This window comes from Ambystoma mexicanum, chromosome 6p (assembly GCF_040938575.1).
Source record: "Ambystoma mexicanum isolate Mex_15411 chromosome 6p, UKY_AmexF1_1, whole genome shotgun sequence".
NCBI lineage: Eukaryota > Metazoa > Chordata > Amphibia > Caudata > Ambystomatidae > Ambystoma > Ambystoma mexicanum.
In genome coordinates, this window is record NC_090935.1 from 1,474,283,374 (window position 1) to 1,474,306,235 (window position 22,862).

The following is a 22,862-nucleotide window of genomic DNA, read 5'->3' on the forward strand; positions in this document are numbered from 1 at the left end:
TTGAGAGTCTGTGTGGACTATAGAGCTCTCAATGCAGTCACCAAGACTGATGCCCACCCTTTACCAAGGACAGATGAGTTGGTGGATAAACTTGGTGCAGCCAAGTACCTCAGCACATTTGACCTTATGTCAGGCTATTGGCAAATAGCCTTGACAGACCATGCCAAGGAGAAAACTGCATTTTCTACCCCAGTTGGCTTGTACCAGTTTAAGGTCATGCCTTTTGGATTAAAAAAATGCACCTGCTACATTCCAAAGGATGGTGAACCAAGTTATAGCTGGGATGGAGGACTTCTGCATGGCATACTTGGATGACACTGCAGTCTTCAGCCACTCCTGGGAGGATCATGTGAACCACCTAGGACATGTTTTGCAGGCTCTTGGACAGGCCAATTTGACTATCAAGGCAAGTAAATGCCAGATAGGTCAAAGTAAGGTGGTCTACCTTGGGCATGAGGTAGGAGGTGGAGAAATAAGGCCTTTGCTCAGCAAGATTGAAGCTGTGCAAAATTGGACAACACCTACTACTCAAACCCAAGTGAGAGCCTTCCTAGGCCTCACTGGGTATTACAGGAATTTCTTTGAGAACTATGGGACCATAGCTTCTCCACTGAATGTAATCTCCTCTCCAAAATTCCCTAAAAAGGTCAAATGGAATGAGGAGTGCAATCAGGCCTTTGAAAAACTGAAGAAAGCTCTTTGCCAAGCTCCAGTATTGAGAGCTCCTGACTACCACCAAACTTTCATTGTACAAACTGATGCTTCCAATGTAGGTATCGGTGCGGTTCTAAGCCAACTGGATGAGAAGGGTAGGGAGCACCCCATTTGCTTCATCAGCCGTAAGCTGAAGGATCCCGAGACAAGGTGGGCAACAATAGAAAGAGAATGCTTTGCTATTGTGTGGGCACTGAAGAAGTTTAGGCCATACTTGTATGGTTCTAATTTTGTCATTCAGACTGACCACCAACTCTTGAGATGGTTAATGCAAATGAAGGGGGAAAATCCAAAACTATTGAGATGGTCAATCTGCCTACAAGGTTTTGATTTCACTATTGAGCACAGGTCAGGGTGTCACCATCAAAATGCTGATGGACTCTCTAGGATGTATGTCATCGACTAGAGGTAAGGTAAATCCTCCTGTCCCTTAGTCTGGGGGGGGGGGGTCGAGTGTTAGGGAGAATTCTCTGTTTAGGCTGAATTTCCTAACCTAGTGAGTCCCCCAGCAGCTTTGCTGGATTTTTGGGGTTTATTTTTTTCTCCTGCCAAGAGTGAGACTCTTTTACCCTCACTCTTGGGCATGATTTGAGTGTGTTTCTTTGAATCTAGATGTGTTTAATCGGCTATGGGGTCTTTTACTCCATAGGGCTTCATGTGTTTTTGTGATATGTGTTACACAGCACCCTCAGTGCAGTGACACAGGGGTGTCATAGTGACCCCCCCAGTATAGACTCCATACCCTGGGACTCACTACTGTCTCCCAGGGCATGTAAAGTCACCATTGACTTTACTAGTCTTAAATTATGAACAGAACCAGTACAAACCATCATATTGTGGACGTACTGGCTGGGGCTATTCAATTGCCCCAGGGTCTGTTAGTCGAGGGGGCACGTCTCCGTCTCCCCTGATCGAGTTTTGGCTGGTGGTACTGGATACTACTTTTTATATTCAACCGCGAATATTTTCCTCTGGGATTTCCCATTGTTTTAGGCTACTATCTTTATTTAATTATTTACGGTAGCCTCGAACATACCGCCGGTTTATTTAATTAATATTAATTCTCCGGTTGGTATTTTTTGCCAAAACTTGATTCTAAATGGCGTTTGTGTTCTCTTCTGTGACTCCAACCCAAGTGGAGCCCTTTGTTCCACTTTTTGGCGGGCTTCTCCACAGAAGCCCTCCAAAGTGGTGCCACTCTGTCTGGGGTACTTAGGAGGGATGGAGGGGGATTTAGGCACCCTGGACTGAGTTGCCTAGGCAACTCAAGTCACACTCCGTCCTGATTGGCCCAAGTGGTGAGCCGGCCGGCTCACCACTTAGCATGTTTGAGTGACAGCTAGGCTGAGTGAATGGGGGTTTTCTGCATAAAAGCAGGGCTTTGGGGACTGGAACTTCAGAAGTCGCCACAGGACCTAAGAATCCAACGAGAGAGAAGCTGAGCCGACCTGCCATGACACCACCACCGGTGGAGCCCTGCTGGACCGTCTCACCACTTTTCCCAACAACAGAGGAGATCTCCCGCCGGAGAGTCTTCTTCCTTTGACTGGTGGGGATAACCAGTTTCACCGTCTTTTCGCCTTCCCGACGTACCTCGTGGCCGCCTTGCCTGTGCCAAGCACCCCGGCAACCGGGATACCACGTTTTACCACGACCGCGAAACGAAGGTACCACCTTTAACCGGAAAACTCCGCGGCTGGTTTCTTCCCTGGTAGTGCAACGACCTTAATCTTTCCTCCAAGTCGAGATCTTCTCTTCCCCTGGACGACGACGCAACTTGCACCCACTACCAGGAACAACTGCCACCGCTGGAGGATCCTTCCCACTTAAGGTACCATGTCCCGCCTGGCTTCCCTTGCTACCGACTGTACGGGGTAGATTTAGTCCCTGGGTTAGCCTGGGATACCCTGGCTAAACTTTCCTAAGCCTCTCTAAACTCTTTTTGAACCCTCTGCAAGACTTTCAAAGCCTAGTGTAACTGTGTGATCTTGGGCGCATTTGTGCTCTGCTCTCTCTAAGAGTGGGCCCAGCCTTTGGACTTTGGCTCACCAGTGACTTTTTGCTCTTCTGCCTTGCTAACAGTGTTCCTGAATCTTAGAGTGGTGTACCTTTCCATATTATGTCTTTCTCCCTCCCTTTCTCACAAACTTATTGGAGTGCCATCTAGTTAAGCGCTCACCTCTGTATGAAAATAAGTGGTGTTTTACTGTGAGTTATCTGATAAGGGAAAAGGGGTGTATATATTAAAATAGTAACTGTGTTTAGAATATTTTACAACAAGAGTGCTGGAGTGTTTCAAACCGTGTGTTTTTAAATAAATAATTATATACGTTGATACCAAAGCTCTGGTCAGTGTTTGCTTGTATCATTGTATCTGGGTACCTATTGTGTATACTTTGCATACTGTCTAACTCTTCTTGGGGGAAGTCTGACTGCTCAGCCACAGCTACCAGGTAAATCTGGGTGGTACAGACTGCTACCAAGTGGGTTTACTGCCAACACCTGTAGTCTTAAATCTTTTGCAGTGTTCCCTAAGGGAACTGCACAGGTTTCTGCCTAACAGTGGCTTACCCAGGTTATGTTTGGGGCCCTCTTTTGGATTGGAATTATTGGAATTCTCCTTGTTGTCTTTCTTGGACTGCTTTCCCTCTTCCTTCTTCTGAGTTGCCCCAGAAACCTTGTGAGTAGCCCTGTTGGCAACCCACAAGTCAGAAGCCTTAGGTAGCTTCTTAGGATCTATCTCCTTTGAATCAGCCACGTTTTGTCTAAGCTCAGGAGAGCAGGCATAAAAAATAGACTCCAACATTGCAAGATTCCTCAAACCTTCATAAGTGTTCACTTTTTAACTCTTAACCCAACCATCTAAGTTTTTCAAACAGTCACACACCCAGGTAGCCCAAAGGGTGCCATCATGCTTTTTGAGGGTTCTAAACCTCTTAAGTTACTGGGAAGGGGTCTTCCCAAACCTAGCTATTAATGCTAGTTTCACACACTCATAATCCTGCTTATCCTCCTCCCTCAACTCCATTACAGCATCACTTGCAACAGAGTGAAGCCTAGAGAAAAGCCAAGGAATCAACTGATTCCCTGAGATACCTTTAATCCCATGATTGTACTCAAACATTGCTAACCAATCCAAAACATCAAGTTTAGTCTCATACATACCAATCATTTCCTTTGGCATACGAAGTCTCTTAGGGCTGGAAGACCTAGAAGACCCTGGGAGAGAAGCATTTTCTAGAGACAGTTTCATCATTTTTAGTTCATGGTTCAGCTCCATTTCTCTGAGCCTTAACTCTTGATGTTGCATGGCAGTTTGTGCATCAATACGTTTCACTTCTAATTCAAGTCTCATTTTCTCAAGTGCAATAAATTCAGGAGTAAGTGTAGGACCTGTGGGGGTCCCTGTGGACAGAGGTTGTGCGTTCTGAGCAGTTAAAGGAGTTGTAGGGTTTCCTCAGGGACTCATCTACTTCTTCTAAATTAACACTCTCAGAATCAGAAACATCAAAATCCACATTGGCTGGAGTGGTAGGCCCTTCTGACCCACTCTCCAGACTTCTTCCCATTAACTTTGCAACCAGTTCAGATTTCTTTTCCTTTACCAGAGAGTTTCTTATCTTTACACATGGCTCTAAGAACCTCAGCAGTATAGAGTAAAAGACTCTCTTCAGTGTAGTTTTCCATATTTGACATGATTTCTCAGTTAAATAGAATCAGTGGTGTTAGCCTTGTGGTTAGTGGAAGCAATAGCAGCACTCTAACTGTAATCACTCTACTTCCAAATCCTCACCGCTGTACACCAGTGTTAGGCAGAATCATGTACAGTGCCCTTAGGGACCACTACACACAATTAAGACTACAGGTGGCAATACAAGTTTTACCTTTGGTACAAGCCTGTACTACTAAGTTATAGTGGTAGCAGTAGCAGAGCAGCCAGGCTTATCTCAAGAGTATATGAGCAGTAGCAGAGATTACACAAAAGGACCACAATTACTGCGACTCAAGCAAGCACTGACTCAAGGTTTTAGGTAGAAAAATATATATTTTTAAACCGTCAGTTATAAACACAACACTTCTATTAAACTTTAAACAAAAACACACGTTAAATATGCTACAACTAACCAATTCACTTTGTACAGTATGTCTCAAGGTAAGTACCCTGAGTTTGAATGAACCGGTGTTATGAACAAAACAGGATACTGCGGATACGGTTGCAATCAGTTTTTGACACTTCGGTCTACTCAATAAATGCGTATCCGTTACATGAAATGCTACCGGGGCAAAAACACTCTTAGCACCTGAGATACCCAGAGGGAGTTGGAGGCAAAAATCACAGGCAATATTTAGGTTTGGCAGACAGGATCGAGAAACATTCAGAAACAGGAGTTCAAAAGTCAAAGGGCCGGAGCCAAGTTTAAGTGACACCGGAGACCTGTTGCCGAAGATCACACCGTTAGACAGTTCACGATTCAGCGTAGCCAAAAGTACTTGGATATTGTAAATGTTCTGAAGCAAAAGTTATAAGAAGGAGGGAAGACAAGGGCAAGCCTTGAAGATGAAGAAAAGGGATTCACCCAATTTCCTCAAGCAGAACACAGTACCTTATTCCAATGGTGCAACTGGTGCCCTGGAAGTTGTTCCTGTTGTTTTCCCGCAGACCCACGATTTCTGGAGCTTTGTTGTGAAGAAGGAGCTAGTTATCCCCACCAGGCTCAAGGGAAGAAGACTCCGGACTGGATTTCCTCTTAGTCATTGAAGGTTAGATAGGTCAGGACTGCAGCAGGGCTTCACCGGGACGGAGTAGTTGCAGCAGCCGTTATTCTCTCCGCTGCTTTTCGGTTCCTTGTAGTTCCAGTGGTGACTCTGACTTCTAGCCCAAGAGACCTGCCCTTTATGCGCCAAACCCCCATTCACACAGCCTGGCTGTCAATCATGCATCAGGGGGGTTGTCCAGCAGGGACAACCACCTCAGCCAATCATGGCAAAGTGTGACTTGGGTTTCCTAGGATAACCTGTGCAGGGGGTGACTACAGCCCTTCCCCAAATTCAGTCTACCTAGACACACAGGTGCCAAGAGGAGGGCTTCTCTGCAGGAGCCTGCCAAAAGACGGTGAACAAAGAAGGCGAACCTAGTTTGCAGCGCAAAGTAAAACACAAGAAGGACTTTAACAAAAAGAAATGGCGAATAAACCAACTGGAGCCAAAAGAAAGACAATTTGGTCAAGCGGGTTTATGCTTACAGCTGCTAAAATAGCCAAAAGTATTACCACGTTTATCTGATATAATCGCGGTAGAAAAGTTAGGGTAGATACCACTGCCACAAGCCAAGTCTAAATGTTAAAAGAGCAAAACAATGCTCAGGGAGGTACAGATAGAAAAGGGGTACAGATTAGCCATTTCCAGTACTCCATGTAAGATGGGGTGTACTGGGTCTGTGGTAGAAAGTGACTATGTAAAGTAAATGGCAAATTTACCTTTCTCTGGGGGACAGTAGTCTGCCCCAGCTAATTGGAGTCAGAGGGAAGTCTGGAAGACAACCCTGGGTTACTACACTGAAGGTGCTTTGTAACCCATACAAGAACAGGGGCACCTAGAGTGGTGTGCTCCGGTGCCCAAAATCACACAATGAGTAAAAACACATAGGCCAAAACACATGTAAGAGTGGAAAAAGGATGTACACTCTTACCAGGTGGAAAAAATAAACTCCAGAAATCCAGCAAAGCTGCTGGGGGACTCACTAGGTGAGAGAAATTAGCCCTAGAAGGAGAATTCTCCCTAACAAATGCATATACCGGATGAGTCTGCCACAGTATCATCAGAGCTAGCGGCATTGGAGGTCCCAGATAACAGTGAGGGTTTGCTGAAAGCCGATATGGTGGCGGAAGGGGCGCCTAGGGAGCCCTTGAAACATTTTGAGGAAAGTGTTGGAGAACTATTTCGGGTATGCTAGAGGCGGGGCAGAAAAGCATAACTTTTCTGCAATTGAAGCAGAGCTGCCGGCTACACCTATAATTGGATGCTCTCCTATGGTCTCTGCCATCCTACAAAATCTTCAGAGGACTCATCTGGTTCATCACTCAACGATACAGTATTTTTGACACTCAACCAGCCTCATAGACCTACCTCAGTAAGTAATTCAATTCAACAAATTCAGTCGACGATCATGTCAGCCTTGTCAATTTCTTTTGCTCCCTTTATCAAGCTGTATGAAGCCATTAATAAAGTTCTTATAGACCAAGCCACTCTGTTGGTAATGGTACGCTCCAAGTTACTTTATTTGGAAGCAGTTTCATTGAAAATCCAAGCTAGACTTGACCATGAGGCAGAGCAAACTAATAAGTGGCAAAATAGGCTTTGTGAAATGGCCAGTGGAAATCAAATTGATAGAACAATGATCGAATCCATTCTGGACTCTCAAAGGTAGATTAAAACCTTAATGACTACTCAAGAAAGACGTCTTCCTTTTCCTCCTGGTAATCGGGTTAGATCTTCTCAGAAAGGATCAATGAGCTGTGGCAATCTACACCCTATACAAGTGTTAGAAAAAGGGCCCCCTAACATTGATAACCGTATCCAAATGGTTGAAACACTGTCTTCGAATGTTCATCCTAGTTGCATCCGGAAGGAATCAATGAGTGAGTCGGGTCTAGGAAGAGGTCCGGCCCTCTTAGCTTCTATGGAGACCAATATAACGGAAACGGAGGACGTTGCTCCTCCGGGGCAAATTGCTTCAGTCTGTAAAAAGCCCCCTGACTTAGCAAATGATGCTGTGGAGATTCAGAATTCGAACTTCTCCATTTTTGGGAAAAAGTAGAAATCAACCAAAAAAATGCCTGCGTTACTTCAGTCGAAGAAATCAAAAATTCAACCTCAAACAAAGAAGTAAATAACCAATGCCGCTCATGCATTTATTTTGAATTTGAAGGACTCGCATCCTCCAGTGGAAGACTCTCATACCTCTAGAAGAGAGGAGGTGGTCCTTTCCAGAGCTGCTTTGAAATCTCTATTGAATAGCCAAACCACTGATATGAATGTGACATCACAGGCAGAAGTTTTGGAAAGTGCTTCAGAATGTGCAGATTCCCAGTTTAGCCCTTCAGTCGACTAGTCAATCTACTCAGTGGAATCATCAGAAGAAACGCTGGTAAGAAAAGTGTCTCAGCAGGAGCACTGTACTGCAGAGGAGACAGAGATATGTTCAAGGAAGGGGCTTGGACATTTAAGGGGAGTAATGAGACAACAGATCCTAGGCGGACATTTGTCGACCGACTCGAGAACACGTTGAGTTGTACTTTCAGTTACACTATGTTGGACCTTTTCATGGTGGATAGCTGCATTCTAATGCTAAAAGTAGTGTGCATGGTATGTGATACAGGTTGTATATGTACAGCTAGGCCACATTCTGTTGGGGGTAGCTGCATTCTAGTAGAGGTCCTGCTGGTATGTGAGATTATGTGTACAGCTTGGTTGAATATATCATGAGGGATATCTTCATTCTGAAGGTTGCTGAGGTGAGCAAGTTGGTTTATAATTATGTGTGCAGCTAGACCAAATTGATTGTGGGGATAGCTGCATTCTAGAATTGTAGGTGCTGAGCAGAGAGTGAGGGTAGTGGGAGATATGGGTGAGTTAACGCATGGATGTAAGAGGCCTCCCTCTCCCTGATTGTCTTTGTGCGCCAACCACATTAACAATGCCCCCCTTTATAGGCGTCTTGTGCATCAGTAAGCTCTAGAATAAACTCAGCTCTATCTGCAATCCAATCATAATGGTAAAATACAGATTTAGGCAAACGTGCACAGTTAGGTGAACTGCAATATTAGGCTACCCTACTCACTCAGGTGAGATCAGTTTCGGTGGACTAGCACATTCAAGCAGGATGTGAGAATTGGCTACCCTACTCAATCAGGCGAAAGGTCGTCGTAGACTCACTAGCACAGTCAGGTATGATGCAAAACCACATCAACCCCACTCAATCAGGCGATATGCAGTTCTAGGCCAACTGGCACACTCAGGCAGAGTACAAACAGCCAGTAACGCATGGCAGTCGGAGAATGCACTAAGATTTGAGACAGGCAGTAGTGGAAATGCACCTAGATTTGAGAAACGCAGCAGTGGGGGAATACACCCAGATTTGAGACACGCAGGAGTGGAGAATGCACCCAGACTGAGCGCACAGCCATGGAATAGTCACCTAGATTTGAGAACACAGCAGTGGAAGTGTACCTAGATGTGATCTACACAGCAGTGGGAGAATGCACTTTTAGGGAGAATTCTCTCTTTAGGCTGAATTTCCTAACCTAGTGAGTCCCCCAGCAGCTTTGCTGGATTTCTGGAGTTTGTTTTTTTCTCCTGCCAAGAGTGAGACTCTTTTTCTCCCACGCTTGGACATGATTTATGGTGTTCCTTTGACTGCTAATTTGTTTTATCTGCCGTGGGGTCCTTTACTCCATAGAGTCTCATGTGTTTTTTTCTATGTATTTTACACAGCACCCTCCATGCAGTAACACAGGGGTGGCATAGTGACACCCCACCATAGACTCCATACCCTGGGACTGACTACTGTCTCCCAGGGCATGTAAAGTCACCATTGGCTTTTCTAGTCCCAAATTATTAACAGAAACCAGTACAAACCATCATATTGTTGACGTACTGGTCGGGGCAATTCGATTGCCCCGGGGTCTGTTAGTCGAGGGGGCACGTCTCTGTCCCCCCTGATTGAGTTTTGGCTAGTGGCAGTGGATACTACTTTTTATATTCGACCGCGAATATATTCCTATGGGATTTTCCCATTGTTCGAGGCTACCAACTTTAATTATTTAATTCTCATAGCCTCGAACATAACGCCGGTTTATTTATTTAACATTAATTCGCCGGTTGGTATTTTTTGCCAGGACTCGATTCTAAAATGGTGTTTGTGTTCTCTTCTGTGACTCCAACCCAAGTCGAGCCCTTTGTTCCACTTTTTGGCTGGCTTCTCCACAGAAGCCCCCAAAAGTGGTGCCACTCTGTCTAGGTACCACAGAGGGAGGGGGTTTAGGCACCCTGGACTGAGTTACCTTGGTAACTCAAGTCGCACTCTTGTGTGATTGGCCCAAGTGGTGAGCCGGCCGGCTCACCACTTAGCATGTTTGATTGACAGCTAGGCTGAGTGAATGGGGGTGTGCTGCATAAAAGCAGGGCTTTGGGGACTGGAACTTCAGAAGTCGCCACAGGACCTGAGAATCCGACTAGGGAGAAGCTGAGCCGACCTACCACGCCGACACCAACGGTGGAGCCCTGCAGAACCGACTTACCACTTCCCGACGACAGAGAAGATCTCCCGGCTGGAGAGGCTTCTTCCCCTGACTGGTGGGCAAAACCAGTTTACCTTCTTCTCTTCGCACCCCAGACCGGCTTGTGGTCAAATCGCCTGTGCCAAGCACCCCGGCAACCGGATAGCCACTTACCACTGGACCGCAAACTGAAGGACCGTTCCTTTTAACGGAGAACTCAGCGGCTGGTTTCTTCCCTGGCAGTGCAACGGACTCCTGTCTTCCTCCCCGACAAGATCCTCTCTTCCCCCGGACGAAGCACCGACTTGCATCCGCTGCCAGGAACAACTGCCCCCGCTGGAGTATTCTCACCACTTTAAGGTACCATGTCCGCCAGGCCTCCCTTTCTAAAGATTGCTACAAGGTAATAATAACCCCTTAACCTTGTGGACTGGGCTGGCGGCCTTGACCTTCTAACTGGTCCCTTTCTTTGGTCCAACTCCTTTTTGAACCGTTACAAGACTTTTGTGCACTGCAACCGTGTGATCTTGGACACATTTCGTTTTGATCCCCTTAAAGTGGATCCGGCCTATTGAACTCTAACTTCACAGTTTTACTTTGCCTTCCTCTCTTGTTGTGTTCTTGTAAAAGTGTTGGGACCTGTTTCAATGTATTCTCTGCTTTTCTCTCCCTTTTAAAACGAATTATTAGAGTGCCATCTGCGTTAAGTGTTCACCGCTGTCTGAAAATAAGTGGAGCTTTACTTAAGACTTGTCTAATATTCTTCTAAGGGAGTGTATATCTTTTAGTGACCTTGTTTTTGAATTGCTTACTATTAGTGCCTGTGTGTTTTTCTAGATGTGGTTTTAAATAAACAATTATATCTCTTTTACACCAAGCCCTGGTCAGTGTTTACTTGTTCTATTGTGTGCTCTTGACCTATTGTGAATACTCTGTACACTGCCTAACTCTTCTTGAGGGAAGTCTGACTGCTCAGCCACAGCTACCAAGTGAATCTGTGTGGTACAGAATGCTACCAAGTGGGTTTACTGCCAAACACCTGTAGTCTTAAATCTTTTGCAGTGGTCCCAGAGGGAACTGCACAGGTTTCTGCCTAACACGCACCCAGACTTGAACACACAGAAGTGGAAATGCACCTAGATTCCAGACACAGCAGTGGGCAAGTGCATCACAATTTGAACTCACACCAGTGAAAAATTCACCCGGATCTGCATCTAGATTTGAAACACATGGCATTGGACAAAATGTACCTGGATCTGAAACAGACAGCAGTGGAAGAATGCACCCAGATTAGAGACGCACAACAGTACATAAAATGCACGTAGATTTGAGACACACAGCACTGAAAATGCACCCAGATTTGAACCCCACACATCATCAACAGTGTCATGAAATCCCTTCCACATATTCAGACTTTCTAAGTGTAGTGGAACACCAGTTTGCATAGCTCGGCCAGAAGCAAGCAGGCCCAAGGCAATCGGGCAACAATTGTTGGGGTTCCACCAGAACGCAGCAATGGCTCCACTCCACGCTGTACGGGAGCCATGGTATCACAAGTAGGACACTGACACAAAAGGTACAGTTTGTAAAACCTTTATCAATCTTTCAGGGTTTGGAAGAATTCCTACTCTGCCTTAAAACTAGGATGTCAGTAGTCTCAACCATCAAATAATAAGTAAAACAGTTCTAATTGAGTCGGTCAAATCAAAATGGCCTATACTAACAATACCGAATGCCTGTCCTATCTTTGTACAAAAATGTGTAAAGGAGACTGCGTATGCAAAATAAAATAGTGTTTGAATATAAAGAATAAATGTGGCTGTGCCAGCTCTCCTTCCCACTTTAGAGAGCACAGGGTAAGGTGGTCCCGGTAGGCTGGGTGACACACTCTGGCTCAGGTTCTTAACACAAAGGCAGTTCAGAACGTGAATCGAGGCCCGCCTGGCCTTCCACGTTAAAGTCTCTCTTTGCAGCTTTTGAAAACACAGTTCAACAAAAAGTTCACATCGGTCCCCCTCTGTCGGCTCCGACCTCTTAAAGCAAAAGTTCACGTTGGTCCCCCTCAGTCAGGTTCAGGCCTTTCAAAACAAAAAGTGCAACAACGCTTGCAGGGGTTCCCTTCCCCTAACTTAATACACTTCCTGTCTCCCTCAGTCGGACTCGAACCGTTTCCTGATGTCGAAGACTTTCGAATGTGCGTGGCTTTCTCGACAGACCTGCGCAGGACCACTTTGACTTAGCACAATTCAACACTCTTATATTGTTTGCCCTAGTGCTTCTTGGTCTGGGTAGTTTTATGTCATAAGCTTCAAAGTTTAATGTTCACCTTTTTACCCTCCCCTATCTCTGTGTTAATTCTGATCACTTTGCTTTTACAGTTCATTTACTTTATCGCTACAAACATTTCACCTTTTACAGAGACTTTTGAGTGGGCCGCTTCCTTTCGCTGGACCACTCCCACAGCTATCCTTACTTCAATGTTCGTTCACAGGTCTGCCTTTCTTCGTGTCTCATCCATGCGCGTGCAGCCATCAACTGTGCCATATAATGTTGCACTTCAGTCTTCCCTTAACACACACTGGTCTTTCATGTCGCTTGTCAACTCACCGGCTGGGTGTTTCTTTCTTGTCTTTATAGTTTTTCAATTCACGAGTCAAGGTTAGTACCACAGGTTTGGCCTCACCTCCCCAACTCTGTCGTTCACCAGGAAGGGTCGCTGGCATCCTTGCAACTCAATGCAGCCTTCTTGTCTGGATTACAGCCTTCTCCATGTATCTTTCGCAGCCTTTTGGAGGCAACAACTTCCTGGAGGGAACTCCTGGGGTCCTCGACCTGTTGCTCCTGTCCCTCGGTCCGTCGCTCTGCTCCAGTAGGTTTGCCTTCAAACTGGAATTTCTGCTCTTACTCATGTTTCACCTTGCTCAAAGTGGGACTCTATGTTCTGCCTTTTATCCGTGTGAGGAGAGCAAATTGGTATCAGATGTACGCACTTAAAGTCAAGTGCCTGACTTTGCCTGACCTGATTAGCGGGACAGGTCCAATGCAATATGTACGGGTTAGTCTCTTTAGTCTCTGTTGCCTTCTTCCTTGGCCCAGTGATTGTGTAGAAGGGGGGGGTTGGGACATCGGAGAATCCTATGAAATAGGATTGGTTAAGTATACAGGAAAAGAGGGAATACCGTGTCTCACCATCGGTCGGCTGACCCCTACTCCCTGAAGACCCCTCACCGAGGTGATCCTCCCGCATTGGTCCACCCCCAGGGTCTGGATCAAAAGGTGATGGCCATGCCCTGGCCACTTGACAGAGAGATCCCTGTAGACTAGTAGGTGAGACTCCCTTTGGTTTCTCACACCACCCATACCATGAGCTTAGATCGACACAACATCACCGACCTACAGAGCATAGTACATTGCCAAACTTCTAAAGTATGGCACAGGGCCATACACGGTTAAGTGCTACAGGGCCCAGGGTACCTTCTCTCAGCCGTTCTTACCTGTCCGTAGTAGAGAGTTCTTGGCCTTTTCCTAACTGTGACTAGTTGGCCGCGAGGCATAGTTCTGCAGAGGGTCAGCTGGGTACTTTAGTATGATTTAGGGGAAGAGCCAGGTCTTGAGTGCTTTTCGGAATGTCATGTAGTCTTGCGTGTGTCGAATGACTGGGGGAAGAGAGTTCCAGATTGTTGGCGCCAGGGTTGAAAATGCAGACCCCTCGATCCTGGAAAATTTGGAGGGGGAACTACAAGGAGAAGGGCAGTGCTTGACGTCAGGCTGCGGGTAGAAAAGTAGGGCGGAATCTTCTCTTGTAGTTATTTGGGGATGGTTTTGTGCATGTCTCAGTGAGTAATGCATAAGATTTGAAGGTGGCTCATTGCCCAATCAGGAGCCAGTGTAGTGTGCCGAGGGCAGGTGTAATGTGGTCCCTTTGGCCAAAGACAAGGAGGAGCCTGGATGCAGAGTTCTGGATCTAGACTCTTTGGAGTTTGTTCAGTTGGTAGCCAGGTGCACTCAGGTATAGGGAGTTTGCATAGTCAAGTTGAAACAGGACAATGGACATAATAGCTGTCAGTCCATGTGGTGAGGTGAGATACAGGAAGCCACGTCTCAGTATCTTGAGGTCAAAGTGGTATGCTTTGGATACATTGTTAATGTGGTGGAACAGGGTTAGGTCAGAGTCCATTATGCAGCCAAGGTTTTTGGCTTAGGAGGAGGTAGAAGGGGAGCACTGAGGAAGGGTGGCCGGGGAAAAGGTTGTGGGAATTGGGATGTTTTTCCGCCCCCCATGATCTCTGTTTTCCCTGGTTTGAGTAGGAGAGGGTTACTCATCACCCAGAGATCGCTGTCTGTCAGGTATGCTACCAGGTAAGGTTGAGAGGCGGAGGTCGAATTGGGAATTCTCAGGATGATTTGTGTGTCATGGGCGTAGTTATAGCAGGTGAGGTTGTGGGAGTGGATCAGTGCAGGCAGAGGGGTCATGTAGAAGTTGAAAAGAAGGGGAGATAGGCAGGTGCCTTGGGGGACCCCATTGATCACTGGGCGTGCAGTGGAGGAGAGAGAGGGGAGATAAGTGATTTGGTGTCTGTCCGCGAGGAACAATGCGATCCAGTTGAGCACCAAATCTCAGATTCTGTGGGAGTGCAGTTTGTCAAGGAGGATGCTGTGGTTGATAGTGTCAAAGGCTGCTGAGAGGTCAAGAAGAATTAATGTCTTCTGAATCTGCAATGACTTTAAGATGGAGGCTAGTGTGGATTTGGTTCTGTGAAGCGGACAGAAACCTGATTGTGCGGGTCCAGGCAGCGGTTGGATTCTGCGAAGGAGTTGAGCTGGGAGCTGTTGAGCTGGGAGTATGCAGTACGGTAGATAAGCTATATTTGGAGGTGTTGGAGGTGTTGGTGACTTAGAAATTACTTTTATTAAATTGTCATATTTCCACATTGATTAATGAAATCCATAGTAAACAGAAATAATTTTGAACAATCCAATGCAAAAAGTTATTTTGTACATACATTGTTTTTTTATTGTGTTTTGGTTTACAAAAAACCTTCCACCAATTAATCCAAAAGGAGAGTAGAAAAACACATAATTCACACATTATTTAAACATAAAAAGACAATTATTTCAACAATTGAAATCAATGCCATTTGAAAAAGCGAACCAATGCAATTATTAAAGATATGTTACCTTCCCACATAAAACGAGACCAGAGCAAATTTTTGGAGTGGGCTGTAGAAAAGCTGTCTAGTTCCTTCTGAAAGACAGATGATCTGATAGAACACAAGGCTTTCAGTCCATAATCCAGGGTCTAAGACTTTCAGTTGTGGTGCAGCATTCACAGAAACAACAAACCAATGGAGAAACAATATTGCCAAATGGCAGAGTCCAATGCTTAGTTCTTTCTCTTGTATGAAATTGGTTCAATTTGAAACGTAAGAATACCTGCCTGAACTTGCTGCAGGGAAAGCATTTAAGATAGATAGCGAGATCACCCCTCTCTGGGGAAATCTGGCAAATTCACGAAAAGATGAATATAGAGACACAGACTTGATGCTCATCCTCCAGTCATCTTGGAACAATTTAGATTTAGCTTTTTATGGGTTGGCATTAAGTTCCATCTCGGAAGACCCAATTCGTACCAACAGATTGCTCATGGATGACCTAAACAAGTTGACTGAGGACACAGTGCCATGTTCCAGAATCTGATGTAGATCAACATATTGGGAATTAGTCAGGGGTTTAAGAAACTTAGACTAGATCGTCAATTGTCGCCACAGGTACCTAGCATATAGAGACAAGGTTTAATTGTGTTGCATGATGGCATTCATGTGTGACCTAAGAGGCATCATTTTGGCCTTCAACGATTCTTTCCACATTTTGGCAGAGGAGATGTTAGTCATATTGTAGCCCAAGTAGCGAACACAGGCCACTCACTCGACATTTCCTGTACCCATTGACCATCGCGTAGTTTTGGGATTTATCTTGTTGGAAAATACTACCACCTTAGATTTATCACTGTTTTCCACCAGGTTATTTCTCACAGCATGATCAAAAAAGATAGTAAGCTTCCTTTGACGGCCCGCAGACTCCTATCAAAAATAATGATATAGTCCGTGAATGGCAACAATGGATACAAAGGTGGCCCAGTTTTACCGGTATCAAATCATGTTTCTCAATATCACACGGATACATGTTGAAGAGTGTGGGTGCAAGAGTAAAACCCTGCCTAAATCCTAGCCTCACTGAAATGAGCTTGGATACAGCTCCATCCCTGTTAAGTCGAATTAGCAGCTTAGAGTTTTGATGTAAGAGAGCAATGAGCTGGACATGCTTTCTCGGGACCTCAAGCCCAAGAAGCTTATCCCACAATATCACTCTCTCACTACATAATCAAAAGCCAAGGATAGATCCAGGGAGGCTATGTATACTTCCACCCCATGTGTTAGTTTTCACTTTGTGTAAGAGATGTTTAAGTTTCGTAGCATTGAGCGAAGTTCTTATTTTCGGTCGGAACCCCACCTGAAAGCGAGATAGTCTATTGGATTTGCTTAGAAAGGTATTTAAGTCCCTTAAAAGCAAAATTGAAAACACTTTACTGGTGGAGTCTGTGAGGGCAATGGGCCTATAATTCCAGGGCTCCTTTACATTACCCTTTTAGTAGATCAGAATAAAGATAGACTCAGTCCATGATAGGGGAACCAAATGAGTATGATAGACTTAATCAAAGTAGGGCTTCAAGAAAAGGGCCCAAGCATCCGGATCTCTTTTCAGAAGGAAGGGGGAAGACCATCAGGTCCAGGAGCCCTAGACAGTTTGAGTCTGTTAATCGCCCAAACAATGTCCTCAGTATCCCATGGACAGCACTCATCCAATATAGAGTTTTTCAAAACATCAGGATAAGATGTAGCCATGGAAGGAAGTATGCCAAATGTATTTGAGAAGAAGGAGACCCAAATATGTTCTTGGATGACATCACCACTAGAATCATGGCCTGGGCCATTATTTTTTTTAATGCACACCCACAATTCCCTAGGATTTGTTTTCAAAAGGGTCCTCATCATGGACTGATTATCCCTAAGATATAGTCCCACTTTAATGCCTTAACGACATTTCTGTGTCTTTGACCCTCTAGTTTACTAGATTTCTGGAATTCATCATCAGTAAGATTAATTCCCCTCAGCTGTTTGATTGCCCACCTTCTTTGTCTTTTAGAGTATCTAATACGTGAGTCAAAATGATGGGGATGTATTGCCAATGGTTTGGGTTCCCTCTCAGACATGGCCATCCTGATACCCTCAATAATACAGATATCCAAGGGCCGATCACCCAGAGTCAGTGGGATCCGGCTCCCAAGTGGACCCTCCCACCCCTTCACAAGTACTGGGGATAGATGTCTCACCAGTTGGCTATATGTCTTCCTATCCCATCGACATGAGAGACCATTTCTGCTAGGTTTAGCAGGGATCAACATAGATGCAACTGCCTGCTTATAGGACATGTCCCTCATCACAAAATGAATAAACACATGATCCCGGTCCCAGGATCATACACAAGCATATCACTACACCTTGAACTGAGTGATGAAGATGCAAAGAAGTAGTCAATCCAGGAGGTGCTCATACCCCTATGCCAGGTATAGAGAGGGGAACCAGGTTGGGGAGAGGCCTCTGTTAAAAGAAGATCTCAAGAGGTCATGAAGGAATCCCAATGGCATCCCCTCATGAGAATATTTGTACAGCCACGGGGATACATGTTTTTTCATTATAAACCTGTCCCTAATAGCGATGGAAATTGAAATATCCCCCCACCCCCCAACAATCACAGCATGCTGGTTTCCCTCGCGTAACCATAAATCAAAGATCTCAGACGTTATAGCATGAACATCATGGAGAGGATAATTTAGAGGATTTCAGTACACATTGACAAGCAACACATCTCCAAAAGGCCCGGGAAAGAACAGGTACACAGCCAGAATGCCTTCACATGCATACCACAGCGTAGATCTAACAGAGAGGTAAATATCAATCGCTATGGCCATTCCCCCACAGGGTCGACCCTTCACTCCCCCAGTGGCTGGACAAGAGAAAATAGATTATCCATCCAAAGCAAAGCCACCCAAACACATTGTTTCCTGAATGAACACAACATTAAATTCAAGCGAATGAAACACACTCTTGCATGCGTGCTGTAGGTTGGCCATACCACATCTATTCCAGGACAGCACTCTAATATCACCTAGACCAGGATTGCTTGATACCAGCTCTGAGTGCCACACAGATTTTTATTGCGGCCTCAATCCAAGTCTAGTCTTGATTCTCTTTCATTCTGTTGGATGCAACTAATTCGAGTTGTATCATAGCCAACACACGAGAGAAGATGCCCTCAGAAATGGCTAAGGATTTCAGTCCCTCATCCGGAGGGGAAAGGAATGATTTAGCCACCTCAATGGATTTAAGTTGGCATATATCATATCCTAAAGAATGAAAGACATTCCTCTGTTCCCACACAAAATCAAATACTATATCTGAAAAAGATTGTGACACCATCCGATTGTTGGCATTTATAGAAAGGGAAATAAACTCAATATACCCAGAATGAAGGTGAACAACTCTAACATACTTGATCTGTTTAACCTCTTAGGACCATGCCTTTGCCTATTGACGTCCCATCCAATGATCCTATGTGACATATGCGCCACCTGTTCCCTCCCCAATGTCCGATTCCAATTAGCTTCACATCTTAACGCTTGTTCAGATGTTGGCAAAAAGGTTTCAGATTCATTGTTAGTACCCGATGTTGAGCACATTTCTGTCATCTCCACATTCATCCCTATACCCTTAGCCACCGTTGAGTTAAAATAATTCACCAGGATTGGGCATGTTGGTAGACCCCGCACATGGGTTAGCCTCCACCTGCGGTGTAGTCATGGAATGTTTATCACATTTGGAACTATTATTACTCATAGTCCAAAATGATATTATTTTAGGCTGAGTACCATTTCCCAAGGCTTCAATCTGTTTGGAAGACAGACTCACCATCACTCTCCCAGTATATTCACTCCCAGATCCCAGTTGCATTTCACCATCTGAAGACACGTGACTGCTGGTAACGTTACCCAATACCTGTTGCTGCACCATGGAACTAGAGGGCTGATCAACCATAATAAGGGTAGTTTTCACTTTCTTCTCATTGCCCGTATATGTTGGATCATCTTAACCCCCAACTGATAGTCCCCAAAATCAACTAGAGGCATAAACACACATACAATTGCCTGTCCATTCAAATCAATGATAGAATCAGTGGATGATAAATGGTCCACATGTTTCTTAGAGGCATTAGCAGATCTATGTTAGCATGCCGGCTGGTTTTTAGTTGCCCTTATTAGCGTTCCTCTTTCTCTTATTCTTGTTTGCATGATTGGGAGCATGTGGTGGCAAATACACTTCAACAGTAGTTTGAACAGAACTCCCTGCATCTATATCATCATTCCCCACTACTACAGTATCAGAGGCAATAGTCCCCAGGAGAATAGGATGCCCCAAAGTCTCAATACATTCAACCAGGCATTATGGGGGAGTCCAGACATTCAATAAAGTCAGCTTCCTCAAACATACCAATATGCTGTGCAGCATCCAGTGTCATAGCTGGCACAAATGTGCCTTTTTTAAAGGAAAGGTTGATGGAATATACCAACTAGAAATGATACTGCTTTGGTTGAGGTAAGGTCTTTATAATTCCTGTGTTGTGTCCAGAGTCACTAGGGAATTGTTCACGAAAGTCTCGAACCGGACACGCAGGTATTACTTGTCGAATGCGGAATCAGAGTCTTCCATGAATGCACCAAGTGAATGCTCGATATGCCACAAACCTGTACCGTATGTGTAACAAATACAGAAAAAGTGTTGTTGAATGAATTCCATGTTTGCTTTTACATTAATGGAACTTTAATCTATTATGCAGGGGATTAGTATGTTTGAAAAAGGTTCCTTTGTGAGTAAAGTGACAGTACAATTCTTTTCAAGTAAGGGTGATCTAGAAATGTGTATGTCCTTTTGAACAATATAAGATAGGAGCACAGGTAAAAAAAAAATGTATCTTTAAAGGAAAAGTCATTGTAATGCTATGTCGTTAAATACAATGTTTGGCTTGAAGGAAGAACTATACCTTACTTCTGATATTTTACATTTTTTATCTCCAGTCAGCCATCACACTCACAATTTAGTAGGAGAGCAACATAAACATACTCATTACTTGAAAAATGAGGGCAAACTGTTACTCCAAGTTTGTGCATCAATCAACATCATCATTCTCAAGACAGATCTTGTAAGGCAAGCTGGCCTGAAGTCATGTAGCTGGGTAACGCATAGTGGTGGGGGTTCTTCTTCGGCTATGTAGGCCAACCAGCCAGAGGTTTCTCTGCAACAGCAGTCTCCACTAATGTTGGCATTACCTCACATCAAAGGTAGGCACACCAAGTGGAAACGTCTTCCATGCGAATAAGATCAGGATCATGTGACTGGTTGTCACTACTTACAGTAGATTGCCCATCTTTTCACCTTAGCTCTCTCGAGCATTTCCTCTTCTGTTTACTCCTATAGGTAGGGCTGAATTGTTGCCATAATTCTTGAGTTTTTGAAGAAGTATAAAAGCAACTGTGGGTGAAAAAGTAAAAAATGTGTAATTTGGCTGAAGTAAAACAATGAGGTTTTAGTTTAAAATGCAATGTGAAATCAAATTAAGAAAAGAGAAAGACATTTTTCAAAAACCCATAGTGGAAAGACAAAAGGAAAAGGCCAAAAATTTGAAATTTTGCTTTGGCAAAAAGTAAGTCATATAAAAATGTTAAACAGTTTAGTAAAGACATTTGTAAATTATATAAAATATTTTTAAATATAAAGCACTAACACATTCATTTAAGGTATTGTTTGTAAGTACCTGTTCTCAGTATGTGGTACTTGGTAGATAGCTGAACGAAGCAAAAAGAAGTCGTGGAGGTTCGTTTTTTTTTTTTTTGAAACCCTTAACGAATATATATTACCAAAACGTAATTGCTAGTGAATTCATTTTCTGAGAAACAGATTAACGGGCATGACTTAGCATCGGCTTTACCATTTATTTTTATTTTTTTACAGAAATGTTAAACCATTAAGGAAACAATCTGTAAATCATTTATCATAAGCAGTAACAGCAACAAATTAAAAATACAGCAAATGGAATTTGACGTCCCATTGTCAAAGTTCATCTTGTTCAGAGCGCTCCTTCGACGATACCCACCGACTCAGAATTAATTCCTGAACCTTTATTCTCTTCAGACATTCTGGAGAGCACATGTCATTTTCCATCATATCAAATGGTTTAATTAGATAGCAAAACATTAGCTCCTTTGAAACTGTTGTTCGATTTAATCCGGCCAATGACTTCCAAGTAAACGGTCTTCGTGGCGAACCATGGTAATGGTCATCAACTAGCTCTATTATTACAGAGTAGCTTGCATGGTAGAAAGCAGGTCGTTTGCTATACAGCAAGAGATCAGTCCCGTATTTCAGTCCGACTTTGGGCACCCAGCCCTTACTCCTGAAGTAGTGATATGCCATGTATGTAGGCCTGAAACTGGGATCCACTTCATTGAACACTTCCCAGAGTTTTAGAATAGGCAGAGGTTCCTCATTATAAGTGATAATTAATTATCCCAGAGCATACACCAAGAAGAAAGCCTCCTCCAGGCTCAGTTGTAAATATTCAAAAATCCGAAATGGATTTCTTCGACAGACTAATTGTACTTGTTTAACCTCTTTTTCTTTGTCTTCACCCTCATTACTTAAGTGGCTTTCCTCCTCCAGGACCAACACATATTCATTTTGATTTACTGGCTGTGTGGCTGGCTCTTGAGGCACTGGTTTAAGACTCGTTCGTAGGTAGTTCGTTTCAGTGTCTTGACAGTAGGTGACATCTTGTAGCCATTGCTTTAGTGTTGGTGGCGGTCCTCTGCCCCAGTTGCAAGCTATTTGTCTGCGTGCCAGGACCAAAAGTAGGTTTGCCAGTTTTCTGGTATGTTCTGGTAGTTGGTTGGTTAGACCTAGCATGGTCAGTGTTGGGTCAGGTTCTAGTTGCACTCCAATTATAGCTGAGATTTACTCTAGGACTGCTGTCCAGAACGCTCCTATTTTGGGGCACGACCATGCTAGGTGGACAAAGTCGGCTTCTGGGTGCCCACAGCGAGAGCAGGAGGTGGATATTGTCGTCCTCTGGGCGTGAAGTCTTGCTGGAGTGTGGTAGACCTGATGGACAAAGTTGAAGTGAATTTGTTTGTACCTTGTGTTTATTGCCACTTTCTTTGTGAGTCGTAGTATGTATGACCAGTCTTCGTTGAGTATCGCAGTGTTCAGAGCTCTTTCCCATCTTGTTTGGGCTTTTAAGCAGCGAGTGGGTTTTTCTGTTAGCAAGGCCTTGTAGATATTTGACACCAGGCGGCCATCACCTTGGGCTTGAATCACTCCGTGGAGCAATGGCCAGGTCGGTGGTTGGAGTGGGAACGTGGCAAAGCTAGACTGCATGGCGTGTCGGGTTCGGTAGTACATGAAAACGTTGAGGGCGTTGTTTCCGCCTTTGTCTCGAGCTTCCTGAATCGAGAGGAACGAACCGTTCGGAAACAGGTCGCCCAGTGAGTGGATTTGCCCTTTCTTGTTCCAGAGCTGGAAAACCTTTTCAGATGTTATGGGTATCCCTGGAATACTTCTCACCGGTAGGAGGGGGGAATATCTGGTTTGGATTCCGTTCCTTTTGGCAATTGTTTTCCAAATCGTGTGTGTCGTGACCATTGTGTTCATCGGCTTTGAGGGCATCGGTGGTTCGTTAAGTATGACTGCGCGGAGAAGATAG

At 44.5% G+C, this 22,862-nt stretch overlaps 2 protein-coding genes across 2 annotated transcripts in view; one reads left to right on the forward strand and one right to left on the reverse strand.

Moving 5' to 3' along the window:
- LOC138510558 (serine/threonine-protein kinase MRCK beta-like) overlaps positions 1–22,862 on the forward strand; it is a 2,015,755-nt gene that overhangs the window by 1,052,957 nt on the left and 939,936 nt on the right. The gene's annotated exons all lie outside the window — the stretch shown is intronic.
- LOC138511096 (tRNA-splicing endonuclease subunit Sen2-like) lies at positions 21,111–22,066 on the reverse strand. The gene is given in 1 exon segment (XM_069626585.1): positions 21,111–22,066. A coding segment is annotated over 1 exon segment (852 nt). The 3' UTR covers positions 21,111–21,214.